We start from the raw sequence: 21751 nt of genomic DNA, 5'->3' as shown, positions 1-21751 counted from the left end.
TACTGAGTAGAGTGTGGAGAGCTTCCTGCTAAAGGGCAACACTTACCCAGACCTAAAAATATCTTTAGCGTCACTTTCATTTTTAGACATTTGGAATCATAAGCACCTAGCCTATTGGAAAGGTTATTTGAAAAAAGGGGTTGATGCAGCGAGAATATCTGATGAGGGTGTGGGTAACGCATAATTTCAAACAGTGAACCAGGACACCAGGAGAATTCAAGCTGTCTAAAAGTGAGCTGCTGTATGCATTATTCTAAGCAATTTAAAACATGGGTTTATAATATTTTGTATAAACAATGTATTTTGCTGTAGTCTACAATACAAGCATTCATAGCATTATGCTGCCATACCTGCCTAAACTGAAGCACAGGTTTTTAAGCAACCTTTAACGTGATGGAGTTGATGTGTGACACCATGCTGTGCTTTTTTTTTTTTGGAGGTGAGAAAATGTTCCCATTAAAGTAATGAAATGAAGGCCTGTGTGTGGGCAATAGACTGCTGCATGACCTCCTTGTAACTTTGTGAAATGTAGCATTTTCCGCATTCCCTTAAGGAAGTTCAGTGGGTACTTCTGTAGACACTTGCGTCAACTTTTGGGATGAAGTCCCACAGACACAGGCTTTGCAGTAGGGTAGGTCTGTCCACAAGAGAAGCGCATCTTCCTGACAGCTATTTTGAATAGCTGTTAAATTTTTCAGTTGGTTCATGAATGCCTTTGTCAGTAGCCTGTTTCACCCATGTTGCTAGCTGCTGTGGAGGATTTAAGCACTTACATTTATTACTTCAATCTCCAGTTGCACAGAAACTCTGCCATCTACTGGGAATGAACGTGATGGAGTTCACCCGGGCCATACTGACACCACGCATCAAAGTCGGCAGAGATTACGTTCAGAAAGCCCAGACCAAAGAACAAGTAAGTTGTGGTGCTATGAAGATGAAACTGTACCTCATCCTGATTCCTTCTTAATAAGGAAAGGTGGCATTAAATGCATACTGGCACCAACTTTGTTTGCTGTCCTCATTAAACATCCTTTAAGTGGTAAAAGTCAGTGGTAGAGTAGAAGAAGCTTCCTTTTCCTTGGCCTTCTGTTGGTTTTATCCTTTCATGTAGTTATACATACCAAATGCATAGAGCTTTTGTTTTTATGGTACTGTGTAGAAACGCATCAACATAACATCAAACTGCATACTATTTCAGCTGCTTGTTTTCTTTCCCCAGTGGTATTAACGCCGTTGAACTTCTGTTGTTGCTCAGTTATTTTTGATAACATCCATGTCCGTGTTCTTTTGATGACTTTTCCAGAGTAAATAAACTTTCCTGTTTGGATTTACAGGCAGACTTTGCAGTGGAAGCTTTGGCAAAGGCCACCTATGAACGCCTCTTCCGCTGGCTTGTTCACCGCATTAACAAAGCTTTGGACAGGACCAAACGACAGGGAGCGTCTTTTATTGGAATTCTGGATATTGCTGGGTTTGAGATCTTTGAGGTATTTTAAAACACTGATCAGATTTTTCTTTTCCTCCCCATGTTGTTGTGCGTTCAGGATTAACTGTAGAGCTACTAAACACATGCATGTTCCAAGGCTGCAGAAGGGTTTTGGGGTTTGTAGCACATGAATGCTTTGACAACCCTGAATTATAGTGCCAAAAAATCAAACAGTAAACCATTCTCTGATATGTGATGTTTCTACAACAATTATGTTTCCCTATTACGTGCTAGTTCAGTATAGGTACCAGGGAACATAAGAGACTTTGAATAACCTGTTTTCCAATTTTCTTTACAATGTACTTGAATGTTGCAGGGCTTTCAGGGGATTTCCTTACAAGGTCAAATTTTTGACTTCCAAATGTGTGGTAAATCCTGTCACTGAATTATTCTTGCTTACTAATGTTATTTTTGTAGTTGAACTCCTTTGAGCAACTCTGCATTAACTACACCAATGAGAAGCTTCAGCAGTTATTCAACCACACGATGTTTATCCTGGAGCAAGAGGAGTACCAACGAGAGGGTATAGAGTGGAATTTCATTGACTTTGGACTGGATCTGCAGCCTTGCATTGACTTGATCGAAAGACCTGTGAGTTTGTGCATTAATAATACTCTAAGGAGAAGAGGTTCATCTCAAGGGTTTGTCTTGCAAATTGTAGGACTGTACAGAGATTTCTTGCAAAGCTATCGTGGAAACAGTTAACTTGAATGCTGAATTCCAAGGCCTAAAATGCCACGTATTAATAAAAAGTATTTATCCTTAAGGGGTTTTGACCCGATATTAGGGTGAAACACTCTGCTAAAGATAATAAGCAACTATTTTTATACCTTTTCCCTTGCACTAATGAAGTCTAGTCCTTTCACTTTCATATTAAACCATGGCAGTGCATTATAGGAGCTTTAGTGTGGTGACTTAGTAAGAAAGCTTTTCAAGACTTAAGGTAAAACTTATAATTTGAAATCAATGGAAAAAAATCTGAAACTCCATTTAGGATAAACTTTCTTGCAAATCTGCCTTTTGAATAGGACAGTAATATTTTAAAGGTGGTGTTATCGCTGCACTTTGATATTCTGGCTGCTCAATATACAGAAGCTGAATAAGACTTCAAAGCAGTAGGAACAGCTGGTTTCAGGAAGGGACTTGGAGGACTGAGGATCATAGTTCCTGCAAGGTTCTCTTTGCATGTCAGAAATATGCTGTCAAAGTTATTTTATGACTCTGTTTAATTAAAACTAGAGCATTGCAGTTACTGCTCTGTACGTTCATCTGTGTGTACTCTAGAGTACCCAGAGTCGGCAGTGCCAATGATGCTGTGCATCCTGAAGAGCAGAACAGACACACTCTGGCATTGGTGGTTTTTTGTTTGGTTGTTTTCTTCTGTTGCAGTAACAAAAGGGAAATCTTATTTCAGTTATCAAAATGTTGCATTTTGAGAGTGGAGCTTAAAGTTCTGTCTCCTTGGAAGGTAAAATCTCTGCCAAAAAGACTGGAGGCTTCAGAATGGGGGTGTTCTCAATATGCAGATGTTTTAAGTGAATATTCTAAAATGCATTGAAGTACTTTTTTTTAAAGGAAATGTCAGTATGGTCTTAATTGTTCAGCAAATGAAGTATGTGATGCTATGTAGTAGGCAAAATATAAACATCTTCAAATGTTTAATTTCTGAGTTCATTAGGAACTTAGGAAATACAAATCTTTATGGACTATTTTTCCATTCTGTTCCTGTGTATATCAGTCTGTCTTCCCTGAGGAAAATGATTGTCAAACAATTCTACAGCTGTACAATGCAAGTGTTGCTTGTTCCCTACTTCATTCTAAGAATAAACAAACCCTCTAATGGAGTAGTGTATAAAACTGCTGGCTGCTGAAGTTAAGCCTGCTGAATCCCTCTGGATGCTGCTACTGCATATCAACACAAGGCTTGGCAAGGGAAGGCTTGGTGGCTGCCACAGTAGCATCAAGTGGCTGGGAGGGATAATTGTCTTCAGTTTTGCCAACATTAAAGCATGACAGTAACTACTGTGGAAATCTGGGTGAGCTGCTGCATAGGTATGTGCTGTAGAAATGTTTGGAAGGGAACTCTGGAGGTCATCTATTCCAGTCTCGTCTGAAAGCAAGGCTTCAGGCAGTACTAGGTCAGCTCTATCGGAGTCCATATACATTGGAATGAATTTGTTTGAACCAGTCATAATGCCTTCATGGAGCTGAATTCCCCCACAGTTTGCTTTAATTTATATCATACTAGGATCAATTTTTTATTGTGGCATTCAATTACGTGTTTTGAATACAAAATATTATGAAATATATGCATATTAAATAGTAACACAAATAAAATCCATCTGAATTTCAGGCAAATCCTCCTGGTGTGTTAGCATTACTGGATGAAGAATGCTGGTTCCCTAAAGCTACTGACAAAACATTTGTGGAAAAATTGGTCCAAGAGCAAGGAACCCACTCCAAATTCCAAAAGCCAAGACAGCTCAAGGACAAAGCAGACTTCTGCATTATTCATTATGCAGGGAAGGTAAGAGTTAAATATTAGATACTTGGTTAGAAACGTTGGTTTAAGGAAAGTGTTATGAAGTACATAGCTACCAAATTTAGAAGTACTTGTGCAAGAAGGTGGCCTGGTTTTATTTTCTTGGACATAAGGGAGTGCCCTGGTGGAACTCTTGTTACCAAATAGCAGACAGAAATGAAAAATATTAATATTAAATAAATATTTCAATTCACTGAAATTTTGTTGTCAGGCCTTAGAGGTGAGTTTCTTCAGGGCTTACTAGAGTAGTCTATTCAGAGTATCTGTTCCCAAGTTGATAATGCATAAGCAGGGCTATGTCAGTACCATCGTGTTCAACTTTATTCCCTCAGTTCAACACAAGACTGTTCCCTTCTATAGCTAAGCTGATACCCTTTCACCTTTACTGTTAATTCAACCTTTATTTTTCTGCTGAGGGGCAGAGCTTGGATGCAAGGTAAACTGGTCCATGAAGCAGCCATGTAATCCTTGTCAGCATTTTGTAGACATTTCATGATCACCAAGTCTATTCTGTAGGGTCATACTATGTAACCAGTTTCATAAATAGCCAAACTTAATCCTAGTACCATTTCTTGCCCTGATTTAGAAGAAACTGACTGTGAATTGTACTATCTTTTAATTTAAAATATTAATGATATCTATTCATTAATGTTTGGTGGCACCAACTAGATAATTGTAGCAAAAAGTAAAATAAATGTGTTGCATCAATATTTAAAATAATAACTTAGAAATAGTCAATCACTGTTGCTACAGTTAATAGTAAATTGGCTGTGAAACAAAAGATTGCCTTTAGATAATCAAAATGAAGTAAAATATCTTTGTACCCAAGTACAAAGAAGTAGTTGTTTGGCAGCAGCCGGCCATTCTTCAGAACATTGCAGGCACTTCTGTGATACTGGCCCTGCATTCATTGTGTTACCGTCTTCTGACAGAAGGTGCTTTTCAGTTACCAATCTGAGTGTGTATTTCCTTCAAAAGTGAAATCCTTGTAAAATATCTTCCTGTAAGAAAGACTAAGATGCTCTCAGCTGGTTTTAGATGGTGGGAGTATTTGTATTTGGCTTGCCTTCCAAAGTCCTTATTTAGAAGTAGCTACCTTTTGGTCTGGTTGAAGCAAAACCATGCTACCCAGAGGTTCTGTTAGATTTTTATTTTTTAGAGCTCTCTTTTGCATTGTGATGAAGTCCATGTTGGTAGCATGGAGTTTGCAACTGCTGAGCTATAGTTTCATGGCAAAACCACAGAACTGGTTCTTTCAAAGATAAGATCTTTCCTTGTTTTGTTTATAGAACAAAATGTTTAGGTAGATCTGCTATAGTGAAACTAAAAATTTATTTTTTCAGCATGTTCTTAGTTTAACCTAGGTATTTATGTACAATAATTAAGGTCTGTGTTGGAGTTCTTTCTACATCTTCACAGCAAACAGCAAAGCCTTATTTTGTTAATGCTGCTAAGCTGAGAAATGTATGCTAGCTACTAGTAAGCAAAAAGTCAGATTAAGTTTAAATTGAATTCATTATTATTTACTTTTACTCTTTCAAGAGAACAATACGTTTTAGTGGTACTTTGAAGTGCTCTGAGGAGAGACAACTAACTTCTGGCAAGCGAATATTAAAAAGAATGGGAGAAAAGTTATCAGTATACTGTTTTGAAAGCTTATTTTTAAAGCTAGAAAATCTAAAATTAAGAAAATCTAAAATTAAGGCTGGTAGTATATTGTGACCGTTTGCAATTTGTCTGCTCTACAGGTAGACTACAAGGCAGATGAGTGGTTGATGAAGAACATGGACCCCCTGAATGACAACGTGGCTACACTCTTGCACCAGTCTTCTGACAAATTTGTTGCAGAACTTTGGAAAGATGGTAAGAGGTCATGCTCTGAGTACAGAAGTTGTTAGAGATTTCTCCTTGCTGGATTAGTTCTCTTTTTTTGTGCCTGTTCTGTCCTCACTTCCACCTCTTCATTGTAAATATCTACAGTGTTTTCTCTATGGTTTAGTACCAAAAGTACAAGAGGGAAGCTGCGTTGCTCTTACGGCCCTTTGCACATATACCATTTCTGAGTAGCTGCTTCTCACATTCATTATTTGAACTGATAACTCACCTACTACTTGTTAACCTGTGTCAAATTTTATCTGTAGAATTATGTCTAAAACTCCTGACTTGCTGCATTGAAGTCCTGAATATAAACAGCTGCATCTTACATGAGCAGCACAGTGCAGGGGTGGGTGATACCCTGGAAAACTTATTTCCTGAAATAAAACTCATTAACAGCCAAACCAGTGCTTAGATATTCCATATTAAAATCAAATGCAATATTTTTCCTACTAAACTGCACGTTGCTGTTTAACTGGTTTAACCTGCACGTCAACTTAAAGTATTTCTCGCCATTTTTTCCCAAAATGCTCCAAGAAGCAGAAATAGCCAAATAACTACTAAGCAGGGACTCTTATAGTTTTTAACATCACAGTATATTAATAACAGTATATTTACATGTCATAGTGCATAAAGCCTGTACTTTCTTACTCCAGGAAAAATTCCAGCTTGTGATATAGGTGTTGCTGTAGGTTAATTCAGAGTTTCCATCTTCTCAGGAGTACTTACTTGGCTCAGCTGCAGAGAGGTGTTATAATGAATATATTAAGAACTTTTTGGTTGGGGATCTGCTCCTTCCCTTTTGCGTACATGTGTAGAAATGAAAGTGGTTTGGTCCAAACATTCAAAACCTGCTTCCACAGATAATTGAAATGTGCATGGAATATGTTACGGCCTAATAGCCTTTGTAGCACAGTTAAGTCTGCTTGCAATTGATAAACCTGTTCTGTATACTAACTGAAGTGTCTTGTGTGTCTGCTCTTCTGTCTTTCTGTTTTTGCTGTTTCTCTGCCTTAGAGATTCAGAATATTCAGAGAGCCTGTTTCTATGACAATATTACTGGTCTTCATGATCCACCAGGTGAATGGATATAAAAACCATAGGCCTACTAAAGGCAGGGCTGTTGTATCTACAGGAAAACCATTTTTGCTCGTAGGCTTGCATGAACTTTTTCATTTCATGCTAAATTTAGGTATACCTCCACAAGGCAAATGTTCTGAGTGCATACCTATTCAGTTGCTGCTGCATACATATAGCATCTATATTATGCATTGCATTTAAGCATTGCAGATGAAAAGGTTTGTTGCTTCCTAGTTCCAGAATTGCTTCTTAAATGATAATTCTGGTAGCTCCAAGTATTTGAGACAATGCATAAGCTTTATAACACTATCAAGCTTCTTTCTGCAGTCCAACATTGACAAAACTCTGGATGGTTTAGAATGTAGGTATGGCTTTTGAGAAGGGGAGGTAAAGAATCTATGAAAACTATCAGAAATGCTGCAGTTTTATTAGTGGAGTAAATAAAATAAATTTCTCCTTGACTTACTGGAGTTGTTGTATTTTAAAAACATGTTTAATATTTCCCCTCATAGAAATTGCATGTTTTTTTAAGGTATTAAAATTAAACCACTTACTTAGATATTTTGAAGAAGCTTTAGATATTTTTATCCAACCTCTTCATCCTTCCCTTCTTCCTCTCCAAGTTTTGAAATGTGTGTGTGAAGCTTGTGGCTTCAAACTTTGCAATTATTACTTGAAGCCTGCTGTTCTTGATATACTACATACTTTAGGCTACAAGTGGTGTTTACTTAAAAAAATAAAAAAATAAAAAAAATTACTGGAGAGTGAGTTGAGAAGTTCTAGCCAATAGGTAATTTCATTCATGCTGTTCAGTGACTGCTCTTAACCTACAGGGAAGACATATTAACTTTAATATTGATTATTTCAATATAAATCACCTTAATATAGTTGGAGGACAGAGGGGAGCAAAAGAAAAGACACACAAATTAATTTTGATTTATTCACAACATTTTAAAACTGTACCTGGTCTTAGATATGCCAGATAAAACTGAATGGTGTCCAGTTGTTAGTGGTGTCTGTTGGGTGCGTGTTAAGTTGTTACATTCATCTTCTGTAAGATTGATTCCCAGTAATTTCTATCCCCCTTCTTCTGTAGAACTCAATTCTGCTCCAAAATAAGTATTTGGGATATGCTCTTATGAACAACTTGCTACCAACTTATTCTTCTAACTCTAATAAGCCGCATAGATTCTTGCATTTAAAACTATGTGTGGAGGATCTGGGCTCTGCTCTGTGCTACATGAGACTTGCAAGTGGTTATCCAAACTTGTTGCCCTGTATTTTTCTGCTTTTAATCTTCCTGTTTTGTATAGATTTTTGAAAGCCATATGCATACGAGTATGAAATAAAATACTGTCACTTTCTGATTCTTTATATACGAAACTAATTCTGGTAGTGTTTCCCTTTGCTTTGGTGTAACTGAATGTAAAGATAACATTACAAAAACTTAAATTACGTAATAATAAAAATTAAATTACATAATCTCTTGATTTCATGGAGAACCAATGCATGTTGTATGTTTATTCAGTACTAAGTACCAACTATTATTAAGACGTAAGCCATCTTTTTCCATGTTTAAGCAAGCTGTTCAAATAACTGTTGACATGCACATAGAATCACAGTCTTGTTCATGTTTTTGGCCTAAGGGTCTTAATGATGACAGTCAGATTTGTAATGTGGGCTGCTAAAGAAGCAGCCAGGGAGATCCTTACCCAAAATGTTTCAAAATCAAAGAAAACCTTTCTCTATTCTGATGCTTTATGGCAGCTTTGAAGTGCATGGGTGTGCAGTTTTCCTGTTTTGAAACCCCTCTTTTGGTGAGGGAGGTCTCTGCAGTTGTATATAAAACTTGAAAGAATTATTCAAAATCTCTGAATAGCAAAAGTCTGGCAAATACTTTTTCCCCTCTTGTCACTGAAATAATACTATTTCCAACTCTTCTGTAGATCATTGCCTTCAAACAAATTTGAGCATTCAGTAAAACTCATACTTAACCTATATGATTGTCATAAGTGACTCTTCATTTTAAAAAAATATGAACAGATAACTAATTCCAAATGTTCAACTCAGAAATATTTTGTATGGTAAGAATTCGAAGAATTGCCAGTTTCTAGGCAACTGTCTTTCTTAAAAGTTCACTTAAAGAAAATGGCTTTACTGGTCATGTGGAACTGCAAGTAAAGAGCTGGATATTTTAGTAGGTTCCTACTAAAGCTACACTACTCTGCTGTATAAGTTTGTGGCTTCTGGTTCCACTGCTTCTGCACAGCGTCCCTAATACCTGCTGACTGCCTTGCCTACTGATGGCATCTTCTGTCATTTGTTCCACAAAGCTTTTGCTGCTGCACTATTGCTCTTCTTTCTGTGCATCTTTATACCAGACAAATATTAAGGTTCACTTAATTATTTTCTCTTGTCCTTCCCAGTGGATCGTATTGTCGGTCTGGATCAGGTCACTGGAATAACAGAGACTGCTTTTGGCTCTGCATACAAGACCAAGAAGGGCATGTTTCGTACTGTTGGGCAACTGTACAAAGAGTCTCTCACCAAGCTGATGGCAACGCTCCGAAACACTAATCCCAATTTTGTTCGCTGCATCATTCCAAATCATGAAAAGAGGGTATGTGCTACAGACTACTCCTTGAATTCTTTCTCCTTCTTAATAAGAGTATTTATATGCACTTTAAATTATGCATGCTGTCTGGGTATTCCCTTTGAAATGAGAAGGCAGGTGTTGCAAAGCTTTCACGCTGACCAATATGCTTTGTGCTACCTGATCTAGTAGTTGCTTTGCGTAACTTGATCTAGTGGAAGGTGTCCCTGCCCATGGCAGCAGGGTTGGAACTAGATGGTCCTTAATGTCCTTTCCAGCCCAAACCATTCTATGAATATCTTCTCAGTATTCCCAAATGCACCCCCGATTTAGACAGTTGATTTTATAGAGAGTATCTTGAAAAATTAAACTGCAGTTTTTCATGATTGCAAATTAAAAGTTTAAAAATCGTGTTTTTGTTTGTCCAGGCTGGAAAATTGGATCCACACCTAGTTCTAGATCAGCTTCGTTGCAATGGTGTTTTGGAAGGAATAAGGATTTGTCGACAAGGATTTCCAAACAGGATAGTCTTCCAGGAATTTAGACAGAGGTAACAATGTGCATAGTCTCTTGAGGTTTTTATTTTTGAGATGAAGTTTCTTGTTCAATTATTGGAAGGAAAAAAAAACCACACAAGTAGAACAAAATCCATATCAGTGTGTGATGTCTTGAAGTGGTTTGAACTCAAAGCAGTTAAATGCTTAGTTTATCCTAAAGAGAATAAGGAAGGGAAAGCAACCTAAAATGGGCTTCTGGAAAAACTTTCTGGAGGAACTTCTTAGTCATGCACTTGATGATAATACCTGTATGGGTTTATAAAAATATCGATTACTGGTAAATATAAAGACTCTTTTTTGACTTCAAGGTACGAGATCCTTACTCCCAATGCAATTCCAAAAGGTTTTATGGATGGTAAGCAAGCCTGTGAGCGGATGGTAAGTATTTATGCCTAAATATTGTTAAAACACTGAAAAGTTGAAACAAAAAATGTCCTTTTCTTGACAAAAAAGCCATATACTTGTCTATCCATGTAGATCAGAGCCTTAGAGCTGGACCCCAACTTATACAGAATTGGACAGAGCAAGATATTTTTCCGAGCTGGTGTCTTGGCACACTTAGAAGAAGAACGAGATCTGAAGATCACAGACATTATCATCTTCTTCCAGGCAGTCTGCAGAGGATACCTGGCTAGAAAGTATGTGTGCTTTTATGACTGGATCCGCTTGTGATCACAAGTCTCTTTGATAGGTAGCTTGGCTTCAAAACTTCTATCTAAAGAGAGATTTTTCTTAAGAAAGTATGTTGCCTGAAATATTGTAGTTGTGTCCAAGGCAAAGAGGTAAGTCTTCACCTACTAATTCTAATCAGACTTTGTACCTTCATTCCATAACAATATCTGCTTTTCTAGGTCTTGACTTTATGACACATGGAGCTGTTTACTTAAATATGGCTAATGATGGCAAAAAATCTCTCCTGCTCAATCATAAGTTCTCAGAAGTACTCTGGAAAACTGTTTTTATGAAACTAAGGAGGAGTTCGCTGTCTAATCCATCCTGATTTTTATCTCTTTGAGGAAAAAGTCTGTTAATAAATAGCATTTGGAAAATGGAATCCAGCCCTTGCCTATCGCCTTTACTTAAGGAGTTAAGTGATTGACTTAGGTCAATATAGTCATTAAAACTTAAAAAAAAAAAAAAAAAAGGTCTGCAAGTGCTCTAGGGTTGGGTAACCTTTGTAAAAAAAAAAAAAAAAAAAAAAAACAAAAAAAAACACAGATGGGTGCATATGATGTTTTTAACATGAAATGCTTTGCTCTTTCTGTCTTCAGGGCCTTTGCAAAGAAACAGCAGCAACTGAGTGCACTGAAAATCCTGCAGAGGAATTGTGCTGCATATTTAAAGCTTAGGCACTGGCAGTGGTGGAGAGTCTTCACAAAGGTTTGTTATATTCTGTTACTTTCCTTGACTTTTGTAAATAGGTGAATGTGGTTTCTCACTTGTTCATTTCAAAACTTTGCAGGTGAAGCCTCTTCTTCAGGTGACTCGTCAAGAAGAAGAACTTCAAGCCAAGGATGAAGAACTAATGAAGGTGAAAGAAAAACAGACAAAAGTAGAAGCAGAACTTGAGGAAATGGAAAGGAAACATCAACAGGTTTGTGCTGCAGATCAGCTTTTAATATGTGAAATGTGTTGCACTACCTCCTGTATTGAGGGAGGCATGTAGGAGAGACCTCTGATCAAAATACTGCTTTTATCAGATGAGTTAACTGCCTTCACACTTGGCTGAAAACAGGAAAATAAAAGTTGAGCATTCCTTCAGGAATGTGGAAATACTGTATTAAAGGAAAAAAAAAAAGGCAAAATAATAGTTCTGTTAGTGTTCCCTGGCTTTGAAAGAACCTCACTAGCAGCAGCATTTTTCTCTTCAATTATGCTTTCAGGGTGGGATATTTCCATGCTGTGTCATGGGGACATAGGAAAAAATTTTTGACAGTTATTGGGCAAAACATAAATGAATTTATAGTAAATAAGACTGGTACCACTTTGAAGAACAGCTGAAAATGTGTCAATAGAGACAGATACGTATTTGTCACTGTGGTAGCTGAGACATGATAGAACTGTGATGGATATCTAGAATGGGAAAATTTTAATTCCTATTCTTGAGTTTACATAGCAAGAGGTAATGTTTCAGTTCTATTCCAGTGACTGCAAGAGCCAGCCTCCCTCCAGCTACCTGGAGGTAGCTGCTCTGCTACTGTGCAAGGATGAGGGGTGGTTCCAGCAAACAGGCACTTCCCTCACCTTTTTGTTGCTTGTAGAACAGTGCAACTGGGGCAGGTGCACTGGTGGGGTCTGCTCCTTAAAATGGGAGGGGCAGTTGAGTGATTGTTGCTGTAGCCCTATTCCTGGAGTTGGGGTCTTCTGGACTGCTGATAAAGCCCTGTGCTAAGTTTTCACTTTGGGTGTGAACCAGGTAGTCTAGAATTGGAGCAGAACTTAGTCTTTAGATAACTTTGTAGTTGTCATATGTGTGTAGTCTCACAAGAGACTTCAAAACATCAAGTTTTTACTGCTTTATAACTTTGTACTACTTGTCTAATATTTGCAGCTTCTAGAAGAGAAAAACATTCTTGCAGAGCAGCTGCAGGCTGAGACGGAGCTCTTTGCAGAAGCTGAGGAGATGAGGGCTCGCTTGGCTGCCAAAAAACAAGAGCTGGAAGAAATTCTCCATGACTTGGAGTCCAGGGTTGAGGAGGAGGAAGAAAGAAATCAAATATTGCAGAATGAGAAAAAGAAAATGCAGGGCCATATTCAGGTATGCCTCTTGGTACCCGGAAATGGAAAAGCATGCAAACAAAACAGTTATAAGGGTAGGAAAGCTTACCACCTCCACAGCAAGGAGGAAGTCAGTTCCTTAGCACCACATATGGAATAAAATTAATTTGAATTTTTTCTTTTATCTTACTGTGTTCAGTGTGTTTAGATTTCTGTGGGCTCCAAAGGTGTGAGGATGAGGAAAGAAAAAGCAGAAAAGTCAAAATGCACTGTTCTATCTATTGCATATGCAGATAGAGGACTAAAGGCAGCAAGCACTTCTGAGTGGGCAGGAACCAGGAATAGCTGCATGGGTCTTACCTGTTTTTTTCTAGAGACTGATGGGATAATATCAGTTACAATACCAGTTGTGGATGCCCCATCCCTGGAGGTGTTTGAGACCACATTGGATGAGGCCCTGGGCATCCAAGGGTGCCATCCCTGCCCATGGCAGAGGGGGTGGAACTAGGTGATCTTTAAGGTCCCTTCTAACCCAAGCTGTTCTGTGATTCTGTAAGAAAATGTTTTTTGATTAAATCCAGTGATTATCATGAAGAATATTCCTCCTTTGAATTTTTATGAAACAACTTCATCTCCTTTGAGTGAGTTGTTTTTTGTGAAGACTTCAGATGCTTCCCTTTGAACACCTGGAGACCTTAAAATCCTTATGGGTTGTGGGGATCCATAACTTAACTGTCTTTCAAAATACTCAAAGTACTTGATAAATCCCACATCCCACAGCTTGTGATGACTTTTAATAAGTATTGATGAATGAAGAGAAGCACAATAAATTATTACTTTTCTGCTAGTATTTAAGTATTTGTGCCAATCTCTGAACAATTTCAGCTGTAATGTTGAGCTCTAGACTACAGGAATTCAGTCTCCTGATTTCAGTGTGAGTCTCTTCCCAGACGATTACACTGTTATACCCAAGGCCCTATTCAGATGCAGTGTGCTAGAAAGTATATGACATAAAACCCAATCTAACTTGTTTGTCATTAGGTAGTGCTGGGTCTATTTTCCCTCTGTGATGGATTTTTATTTTATGTGCAAAATCAGGAAGGTGAAAGATTGTAGTGGAGTGAGTAGATGTTTCCTAGAGAGCATGCTTCAGCCAAATCTAAAATACAGAGTACAAAAAAAAAAATTCCATGTGTGTCACATGGCCCTTAATTTCATTACCAGTTTGTTAGATTCATTTACAATATCAATAAAATAAAAGTATTTTTTTTAGTTTTATTTAGGGCAACTGGCTCTTTAAAATAATACTTTTCCACCCAGCAAAAGAAATAAAATGTTGACACGTAGGTAACCTGGAAAATGCACACATGCACTTGCCTTTCTTCCCAGGACCTAGAGGAACAGCTTGATGAGGAGGAGGGAGCTAGACAGAAGTTGCAGCTTGAAAAAGTGACAGCTGAAGCTAAAATCAAGAAGATGGAAGAAGAGATCCTACTGTTGGAGGACCAAAATTCCAAATTTTTGAAGGTGAGACCAGTATGCATGGGTAGAGATTCTGCTCATAAGTGTTAGTAATGCAAGTGATGGTTCTCAAAACGTTTGAAGCTGCTGCTGTCTTACCATTAGAGTTCGTACCTTGAAGACTTGGTGGGGTTTGAACAGGTCGAAGCTGAGAGACTTGGAGTTTTTCAGAAATGACCTTTAAAAGGGTGGCGTTTGCCATGTGTTCTTAATGGTTTCATGAGTCTTCTAATCTAAGAGCTTTAAACATTGTTTGTCATAGCTACGGTTGTTCTTTGTTAGCCATACAGATGCTACCATTGTTTTCTCTGATCTATACAGATGCTCTTGGATGACAAGTGAAAGTGACCTGGTTTTGCAAAAGCGCGCAGTAAATGCTGTACAAAAACAAGACCTTCCATGCCTTAAATTCCAAATCTCTCATTCTTGGGAAAACAAATGTTCATGTTTCTATACTATTCAAATTGATCCCTAAGATTGATGGGTCAGTCACATGAAATAAAACGTATTAATACACTGTATGTGAGACCTCTATATGGATTTCATACATTCAGTTATTTGTGCTGTTTAGAGACTCTTTGAGTCATCTTTTAGAAGTTATTCTCTACACACACCCCTGCCCTTTCTCCTAACTAGGAAAAGAAGCTGATGGAGGATCGAATTGCTGAATGTACTTCTCAGCTGGCTGAAGAAGAAGAAAAGGCCAAAAACTTGGCCAAACTCAAGAACAAACAAGAGATGATGATCACCGATCTAGAAGGTTTGTTCTTACTACATTTGCCTATTAACAACTGGGAGGTGACACCAGAGAGGAATGGATCGCCTGTCACAGCATTTGCAGTATCTGTCCCATTCTGCTAAACATACCCTTACATGTGGATACCTTAATAGCTGTTATTTGTTATCTATCTTGTCAGAAACTGTGCTTTTTCAAGGCTTGTTGCATCTGGCTGCTCCATCTTACTCTTCTTTAACTTGTTTTTCAGTTTTGAGATTGTTTCAGTTAGATGCATTCTGAAATTCATGATGTTGCAGGAATTTTTTTTAGTAACAAAGTAAAACATCTGCCTTGTGACATTGCTACACTTTTCTAAATAGCATATTAGGCAAACATATTTCTGAAATAGTGTTACTAGCCAAAGCATACTAGAAGCCTAAGCAAATCTGAATTGTTTTGTTAATGTTTTGTTTATCAAAAATAGTTCAATTTCTCTGTCTGTTTGTTCTGGATTGTTTAGCTATGTTGTCACAGGCTAAACCTGCCCTATATGTAACCCTTCTTGATTTAAAAAAAAAAAAAAAGTGGTACATAGCTATTACACAATGTGAAGAAACTGCCAAGTCCAAGCTGCAAAATATAAGGCAAAATTGCTCTTCGTGTCCTAATTTGGAAATAGTTTTTCACCAACTTTATTATGGCATGTCTTACTACATCTTTTAAAATGGATGTGCTTATGGGAAGAATAGCGAAGCTTAATTTTCTGTTATAAGTAGGTATTGAACTAATAGGGATAGTAGGGGATTGATGTGCCTTTTCTTTAAAAATCATTCAGAGACCATAAGGTGAGCATAAGTAAAGCTTGTTAACTGGAAAAAAAATGCTTGAGTAGTTGTTTACTCAAATTAAGATTAATGTTTTTGAAGATATTTGACAGATGGGTTTGGTTATGGTGCCATTCCAAGACATTTTGGATGACCAAAAAAATGGAAATTAAAGCTTAACTATAAGGCATGCAATTTATTGGCTAGTGAAACACTGTAGAATAATATTTACTGTTGGAGATAGTTCAAGAAGCCTTAAAGCTTTCTCTGCTAGGGTCTTGGCACTGTTAGGCACTGAAATTCGGACCAAAAAATAATTCAATTTACTGTGAGCTTTCTCAATTACAAAGTTGGGTCTTGTGACAGTGTTCTATCTAAAGCTCCTGAGAACTGTAATGTGAAAACAGAAGGGAAAGTGCAATTTTTTTGGTCAAGAATTGTTTAGAGAGACTATTAGTCTTTTTTCTGGAAAATCCTAAATTGCCCTGGGTGGCACTAAGAGATGATTCTTGAGCATGGCTCTCTTTCTATATAGAAGATGAGGTCTTAATCCAGGATGTAAAAGAAGTCTGTACACAGAAGACCCACAAAATATTGACTAAGTCTAATAATTTATGATAACGTATGTAGAATTGTGCTAATGCTATGCTAAGAACTAGTGATTTGGCAAAACCTTCCTGTCACTTCAGTTTATTAACATACCTAGCCATTAGCAAACTGCTAAACAATGCAGCTAGAAACTATCTTGCTCAGACAACAGGCAGATAAACTAAATGCATTGTATTGCTATGGCACCGATCAGTGGATGTCTTTCACAAAGAAGTGCCTCAGGGCAGGAGTATATCAGCTTGAAAAGCAAATTACTCTAAGGGTCACAAACCTTGCTAAATACCAATGCGATGTGACTTAATGGCACAGATGTTTCCAAAAACTGTGATTGTCCAAGTTTTCTTAAATCTGTATTATTTTCCAGTAGACCTTTTGGAGTCTTGCCTAGCCCTTCAAAAACTATGCAAACTGTCATTTTTTCCAAGCCTTAGTTGATCTTCGTTTTTGAACCCGTATGCCTGTTATCATCTGTCCTAACAGCTCAAGCTGCCCTTCTCTTAGATCCCATTCCTATTTTCTGTCAAGATTGGGTTGTTTCTGTTCCCCTCAAACTTTCCTTCCTCTAGAGTTGCCGACTTTTTTCTTAACTTTCTATGTCATAAAGCTCTGCTTCGTTATTTCATTTTTGCCTGTCAGCCTTCCAGTTACAGACTGGAGAAAGAATTGACACAGTATAAACTAAACTTCCACCCTTCCTTCCACCCTGTTCCCCTGCCCATGAACTGTCTGAGGGTAATTGGAAGAAAAAAAAACACAACACTGATAAATCTTTGTCACTTTCCTAGAGCGCTTAAAAAAGGAGGAGAAGACCCGTCAAGAATTGGAAAAAGCTAAAAGAAAACTTGATGGTGAAACAACAGACCTACAGGACCAAATAGCTGAGCTGCAAGCCCAGATTGAAGAACTGAAGATCCAGCTGGCCAAGAAAGAAGAAGAGCTGCAGGCTGCTCTTGCCAGGTCAGAGCACCATAGGGCTTATGACTACAGAAAAGTGGTGGAAAGCTACTCTACCAGACTGCTTTTCAGTTGTATAGAACTGGGAATATTAACACAAGCCAGTTCACACTTGTGCTAGGGCATCTGTAGCCATCCATGTGCTGTGAGTGGACATGGCAAAAAAGGAATTTAGTGTTCTATCTGTGTCCTTGCTCTACAAAGCAGACAAAAAATTGTGTACTTGTGAAACTAGCATTGGATCTTTATAAGCTTTTTAGTCTCCAGATTCAGGCTTAAGAGGGAAAAACATGAGATTGTCAGTGAGTTGTCTTAATGGTCAGAGTATTTCCAGTGATTGGGATAAATTATCAAGACTTGTGCAGTAGTCTTGCTGTCACACAAAAAATAGAAAGGGTGTTTATATTATATTGAATAATGATCTGTTATTTTGCAGAAAGAGAAAATTCTACAAACAGGGTGCATTTTTGGAACAGTGTTTAGTGGCATTTACTAAACTGGAATACTTGGATGTTAACTTGAAAGGTTGATGATTCTTATAGTGCATCTTGAGGCATTGTGCTTGTCAAGACATTAAGAAAACTACTACTGCACTACCTAAAAAGTTTTACAAAGTCTATTTTTTCTAAACTATCATTTGTGTATATAATTAAAGCCAGACTGTTATGAGAATAGATCTGAGGCTAAGAATTATTAACTGCTGTGCCCCTGTTTAACAGAGGTGATGAAGAAGCAGTTCAGAAGAACAATGCACTGAAAGTGATAAGAGAGTTGCAGGCTCAAATTGCAGAACTCCAGGAGGATCTTGAATCTGAGAAAGCATCACGCAACAAGGCAGAAAAGCAGAAGAGAGATCTAAGTGAAGAGTTGGAGGCTTTAAAAACTGAATTGGAAGATACCTTGGATACCACTGCAGCACAGCAAGAGTTGAGGTAGGGTCATACACCTGTGTAAGGCACTAATAAAAAATAGTCTTTAATTTACCAAAGACTAAAATGTCGATTTTTTTTTTTTTTTTTGATAATCCTTGATGCTTGCTCTAGGACAAAGCGTGAGCAGGAGGTGGCTGAGTTGAAGAAAGCAATTGAAGAGGAAACCAAGAACCATGAAGCACAGATCCAGGAAATCAGGCAGAGACATGCTACTGCCTTGGAAGAGCTCTCTGAACAGCTCGAACAGGCCAAAAGAGTAAGCAGAAAATGAATTACAGAAATGTATTGTTCTGCCTCAGGATTTTACACAAGTAATGTAACTGTTCCAGTCCCTTCCACTGACATCTGCGGAGCTAAGTTGTCTTTCTCTTTCCATATGTTACTATTGTAATTGAATCAAATACATCACACATGTAACTATTAGATAGTCTTGGCATCTGTCTGAAAAGTCTTCATTAGACTTGGAAACAGTGCACCTAGAGATAAAAGTCACCTGGGAATTATCCAGCTGGCCACATGCTTATTTGGTGAAAAGCAGTTCTCAGCATGAGAGAATAGCAGAATGCTTCCAAATATGGTAATTGTAGCATCAGGACTCGCAAATAACCAAGTAGAGTGAAGGTAGTGTAATCCAGATACTCTTAACTTAGCACTTGTCCTGTGAACTCCAGTGCTAGATATCTGTGGAGCGTCTTGCCTATTTGGACAGCTGTAATGTCTTCTCTGGTAACCAGAGCAGGTAGGAGGAGGCACCACCTTGTTATTGCACTCAGGCTACGCTAGTAGGAATAATGCTGTCTGAGTGTCTTGTTCCAATACTGACAGAAAAAATAAATCTGTAGGCAGTTATAGTAATGGTTGTCCACAAATTTATTTGTGGACAATTCGTATACTGTAGTAATATTTTTATGTAGGGAGTACATGTTCTATGTAGGGACTTCCTTAAAATACTGAGAAATATAGCAGTTAATGCTGGTGAGAATCACATTTTCTCACCTGAAGATCTCATGCATATACTCTCTTCTTGTTCATTAAATGCTGTCACTAACAGTATGAAAAGATGGAAAAATACGCCACAATTTTAAACAAAGGTCCTCTGAGATAATGTCAGTTTTGGTGATATAGTAAGAACGGGACTTAAAGTAATTGGCATAAGAGATATTTCAAAAGATTTTTGACAAATGTCAGAGCAGTGGTAAAAAGCGCTTTGTTATGCACTTCCAAGCTGCTATGCCTACTAAAATCAGGGCAGCTTTAGTTAATATCTTTCCCTTTATTTCTGTGAGATGAGCCATGCTGATCTGTTAATGGGCACATTCCTTCCTACTTACAGTGCTACTCCGTCATTTTACAGCACTGATGTCCCAGTTCTTGTCATGGAAGTGTCTTCTGGTGCTCGCTGATACCTGTGGTGTTTGCAGGTGGATTAACTTGCATTAACTTGTCTTTGGCTAACATACACAGAATCTCACATGGCAACGCTTTAAACACTCTACTTGCAACGTGCCAAGCTCTTGTTTTATCTTCGAACTTGTAAACCAGATTTGCTGGACTGAATATATTTTTTAGCAGGAGACGTTATTGATGTGTAACAGTGTTGAATTTTTCTTTTTGTCTTTCCTAGTTCAAAGCAAATCTTGAAAAAAACAAGCAAGGCCTAGAGTCTGACAACAAGGAGTTGGCCTGTGAAGTGAAGGTATTGCAGCAGGTCAAGGCAGAGTCTGAGCATAAGAGGAAGAAGCTTGATGCTCAGGTACAAGAACTAACTGCTAAGGTCACTGAAGGTGAAAGACTGAGGGTGGAGCTGGCGGAGAAAGCTAACAAGCTGCAGGTAAGGCTTTATGGAAGTCCTAAACTGCTGAAAAATAGGCAAGAAAGTATAAGCCTCAAACGTATACAGAAATAACTAGGAGAAACATCTTTCAAAGATGCAGTTACGTTTACGGGAGCTGGGCTTGTAGTTGCCATGGGAGGTGACCTCAGTCATGCACTTGTGTGTACTCGAGGGCCCTTAAAGTGGTGGTGTGCATCTGAAGCAGACAGCCCAAAAAGAAAAAAAAATGGAAAAAAAAAAAGAAAATGAGCAAAAAGGAGCCAAGACTGGCCTTTTGAGCTATGGCAATGAGTACTTTAACTCAACCTAAAGCACTTCAGAAAGGGGATGGCCCAGTTCTCAGAGGAAGATTCCATGTAGTCTCTCACAGTATCCCATAAGTAGCATAGCCTAAAATAACAAGAGTTGGCACCTGGCAGTAACCTTTGCGCTGATGCTTTGAACCCAGCTGCCACCCTGATAATCCCTGAATCCATGATCCCGTAGGGTATATGGCCCTATAATTAAAGATAGCATTTAACTCTGAATGCAGATATTGGCATGCAGATATTAGAACGACATGCTCTGCTAAATGGCATGCCTGCCATGTTATACCACTGAAGTTCAGGTTTGACTTCCAACTTTGTTTCTAGTCAATCTTCTATATTTTTAGCTAGTGGTATCTATCGCTCTGCTGGGATCTAATGCTGTCTTGCCATGCTTGGGATTTGTTGTTGAGCTTTGTTTTCTGAAGCTCCAGCTCCCAATGGGATGTAGGATTTGCTGTGAAGTCGGCTGCATGGTGTTACCTTTGTACTGCTTGCTTTGCAGAATGAATTGGATAATGTCTCAAGTCTCCTGGAGGAAGCAGAGAAGAAAGGCATCAAGTTTGCCAAGGATGCAGCTAGTTTGGAATCGCAGCTTCAGGATACACAGGTGCGTATGCAGTGCAGCTTGAAATTTGCTCTCAGGCTTTGTTCCTCATTGAAATGCTAACTGCATGGCAGAAAATACACTTTCTTTCATGGTTCTGAAAGTCCCCTGGGTAGAATCTGTATTTCCCATTGAAGTCTAGTGAAATGTGATGTATAATGACTTTTCAGTTACGTGTGGAGCCAATTTTGCAGTATCTAAGATTCTGTACTTGATAGACTGTAGCCTTTCAGTTTCCCTTTTATTTTTGTCTGTGGAAGATAAGTATTAAGTCAGGAAAAACCTTTTGAAGCAGAATGTTATAATGTAAGTAAATAAGGTCCTTGGGGTATATGAAAGGTATGAGAGACAATACTGTTGTTTACTTGCAGCTTAAGTTCTTAAAACTACCAGTGTTTTTTTATTTTAAATATTGCAGCTTTATTCATGTAGTCATTGCTCAAATATACTTCTGCCATGTATAAAAATGCTGATGGTGATTCCTAGAATAATGCTAATCATAATTATTAGCATAGAGATCTGTGAGGAACAGGGTTGGGGGGAGGTTGTTATAGCTTTCATTAATTTCTGTTATGACAGAAGTTCACATTGCCAAA

The 21751-nt window shown here is 38.1% G+C and overlaps 1 protein-coding gene across 2 annotated transcripts in view; it reads left to right on the top strand.

Annotated features, from left to right (window-relative positions):
* Positions 1-21751, top strand: part of MYH10 (myosin heavy chain 10) — a 103134-nt gene that overhangs the window by 68262 nt on the left and 13121 nt on the right. For both annotated transcript variants that reach the window (XM_083805034.1, XM_083805033.1), the window contains 19 exons: positions 795-913; positions 1335-1487; positions 1904-2077; positions 3840-4013; positions 5777-5891; positions 9410-9603; positions 10005-10126; positions 10442-10511; positions 10611-10771; positions 11405-11513; positions 11596-11727; positions 12685-12891; positions 14241-14378; positions 15009-15132; positions 17309-17480; positions 18197-18409; positions 18521-18665; positions 20034-20240; positions 21054-21158. In XM_083805034.1, coding sequence (XP_083661160.1) covers positions 795-913; positions 1335-1487; positions 1904-2077; positions 3840-4013; positions 5777-5891; positions 9410-9603; positions 10005-10126; positions 10442-10511; positions 10611-10771; positions 11405-11513; positions 11596-11727; positions 12685-12891; positions 14241-14378; positions 15009-15132; positions 17309-17480; positions 18197-18409; positions 18521-18665; positions 20034-20240; positions 21054-21158 — 2834 coding nt within the window. The remainder of the gene's footprint in view (positions 1-794; positions 914-1334; positions 1488-1903; positions 2078-3839; positions 4014-5776; positions 5892-9409; positions 9604-10004; positions 10127-10441; positions 10512-10610; positions 10772-11404; positions 11514-11595; positions 11728-12684; positions 12892-14240; positions 14379-15008; positions 15133-17308; positions 17481-18196; positions 18410-18520; positions 18666-20033; positions 20241-21053; positions 21159-21751) is intronic.

The sequence above is a fragment of the Anser anser genome (assembly GCF_964211835.1).
Source record: "Anser anser genome assembly, chromosome: 19".
Lineage (NCBI taxonomy): Eukaryota > Metazoa > Chordata > Aves > Anseriformes > Anatidae > Anser > Anser anser.
The sequence above is the reverse complement of the archived record's forward strand: the minus strand, read 5'-3'. Positions and strand labels throughout refer to the sequence as shown.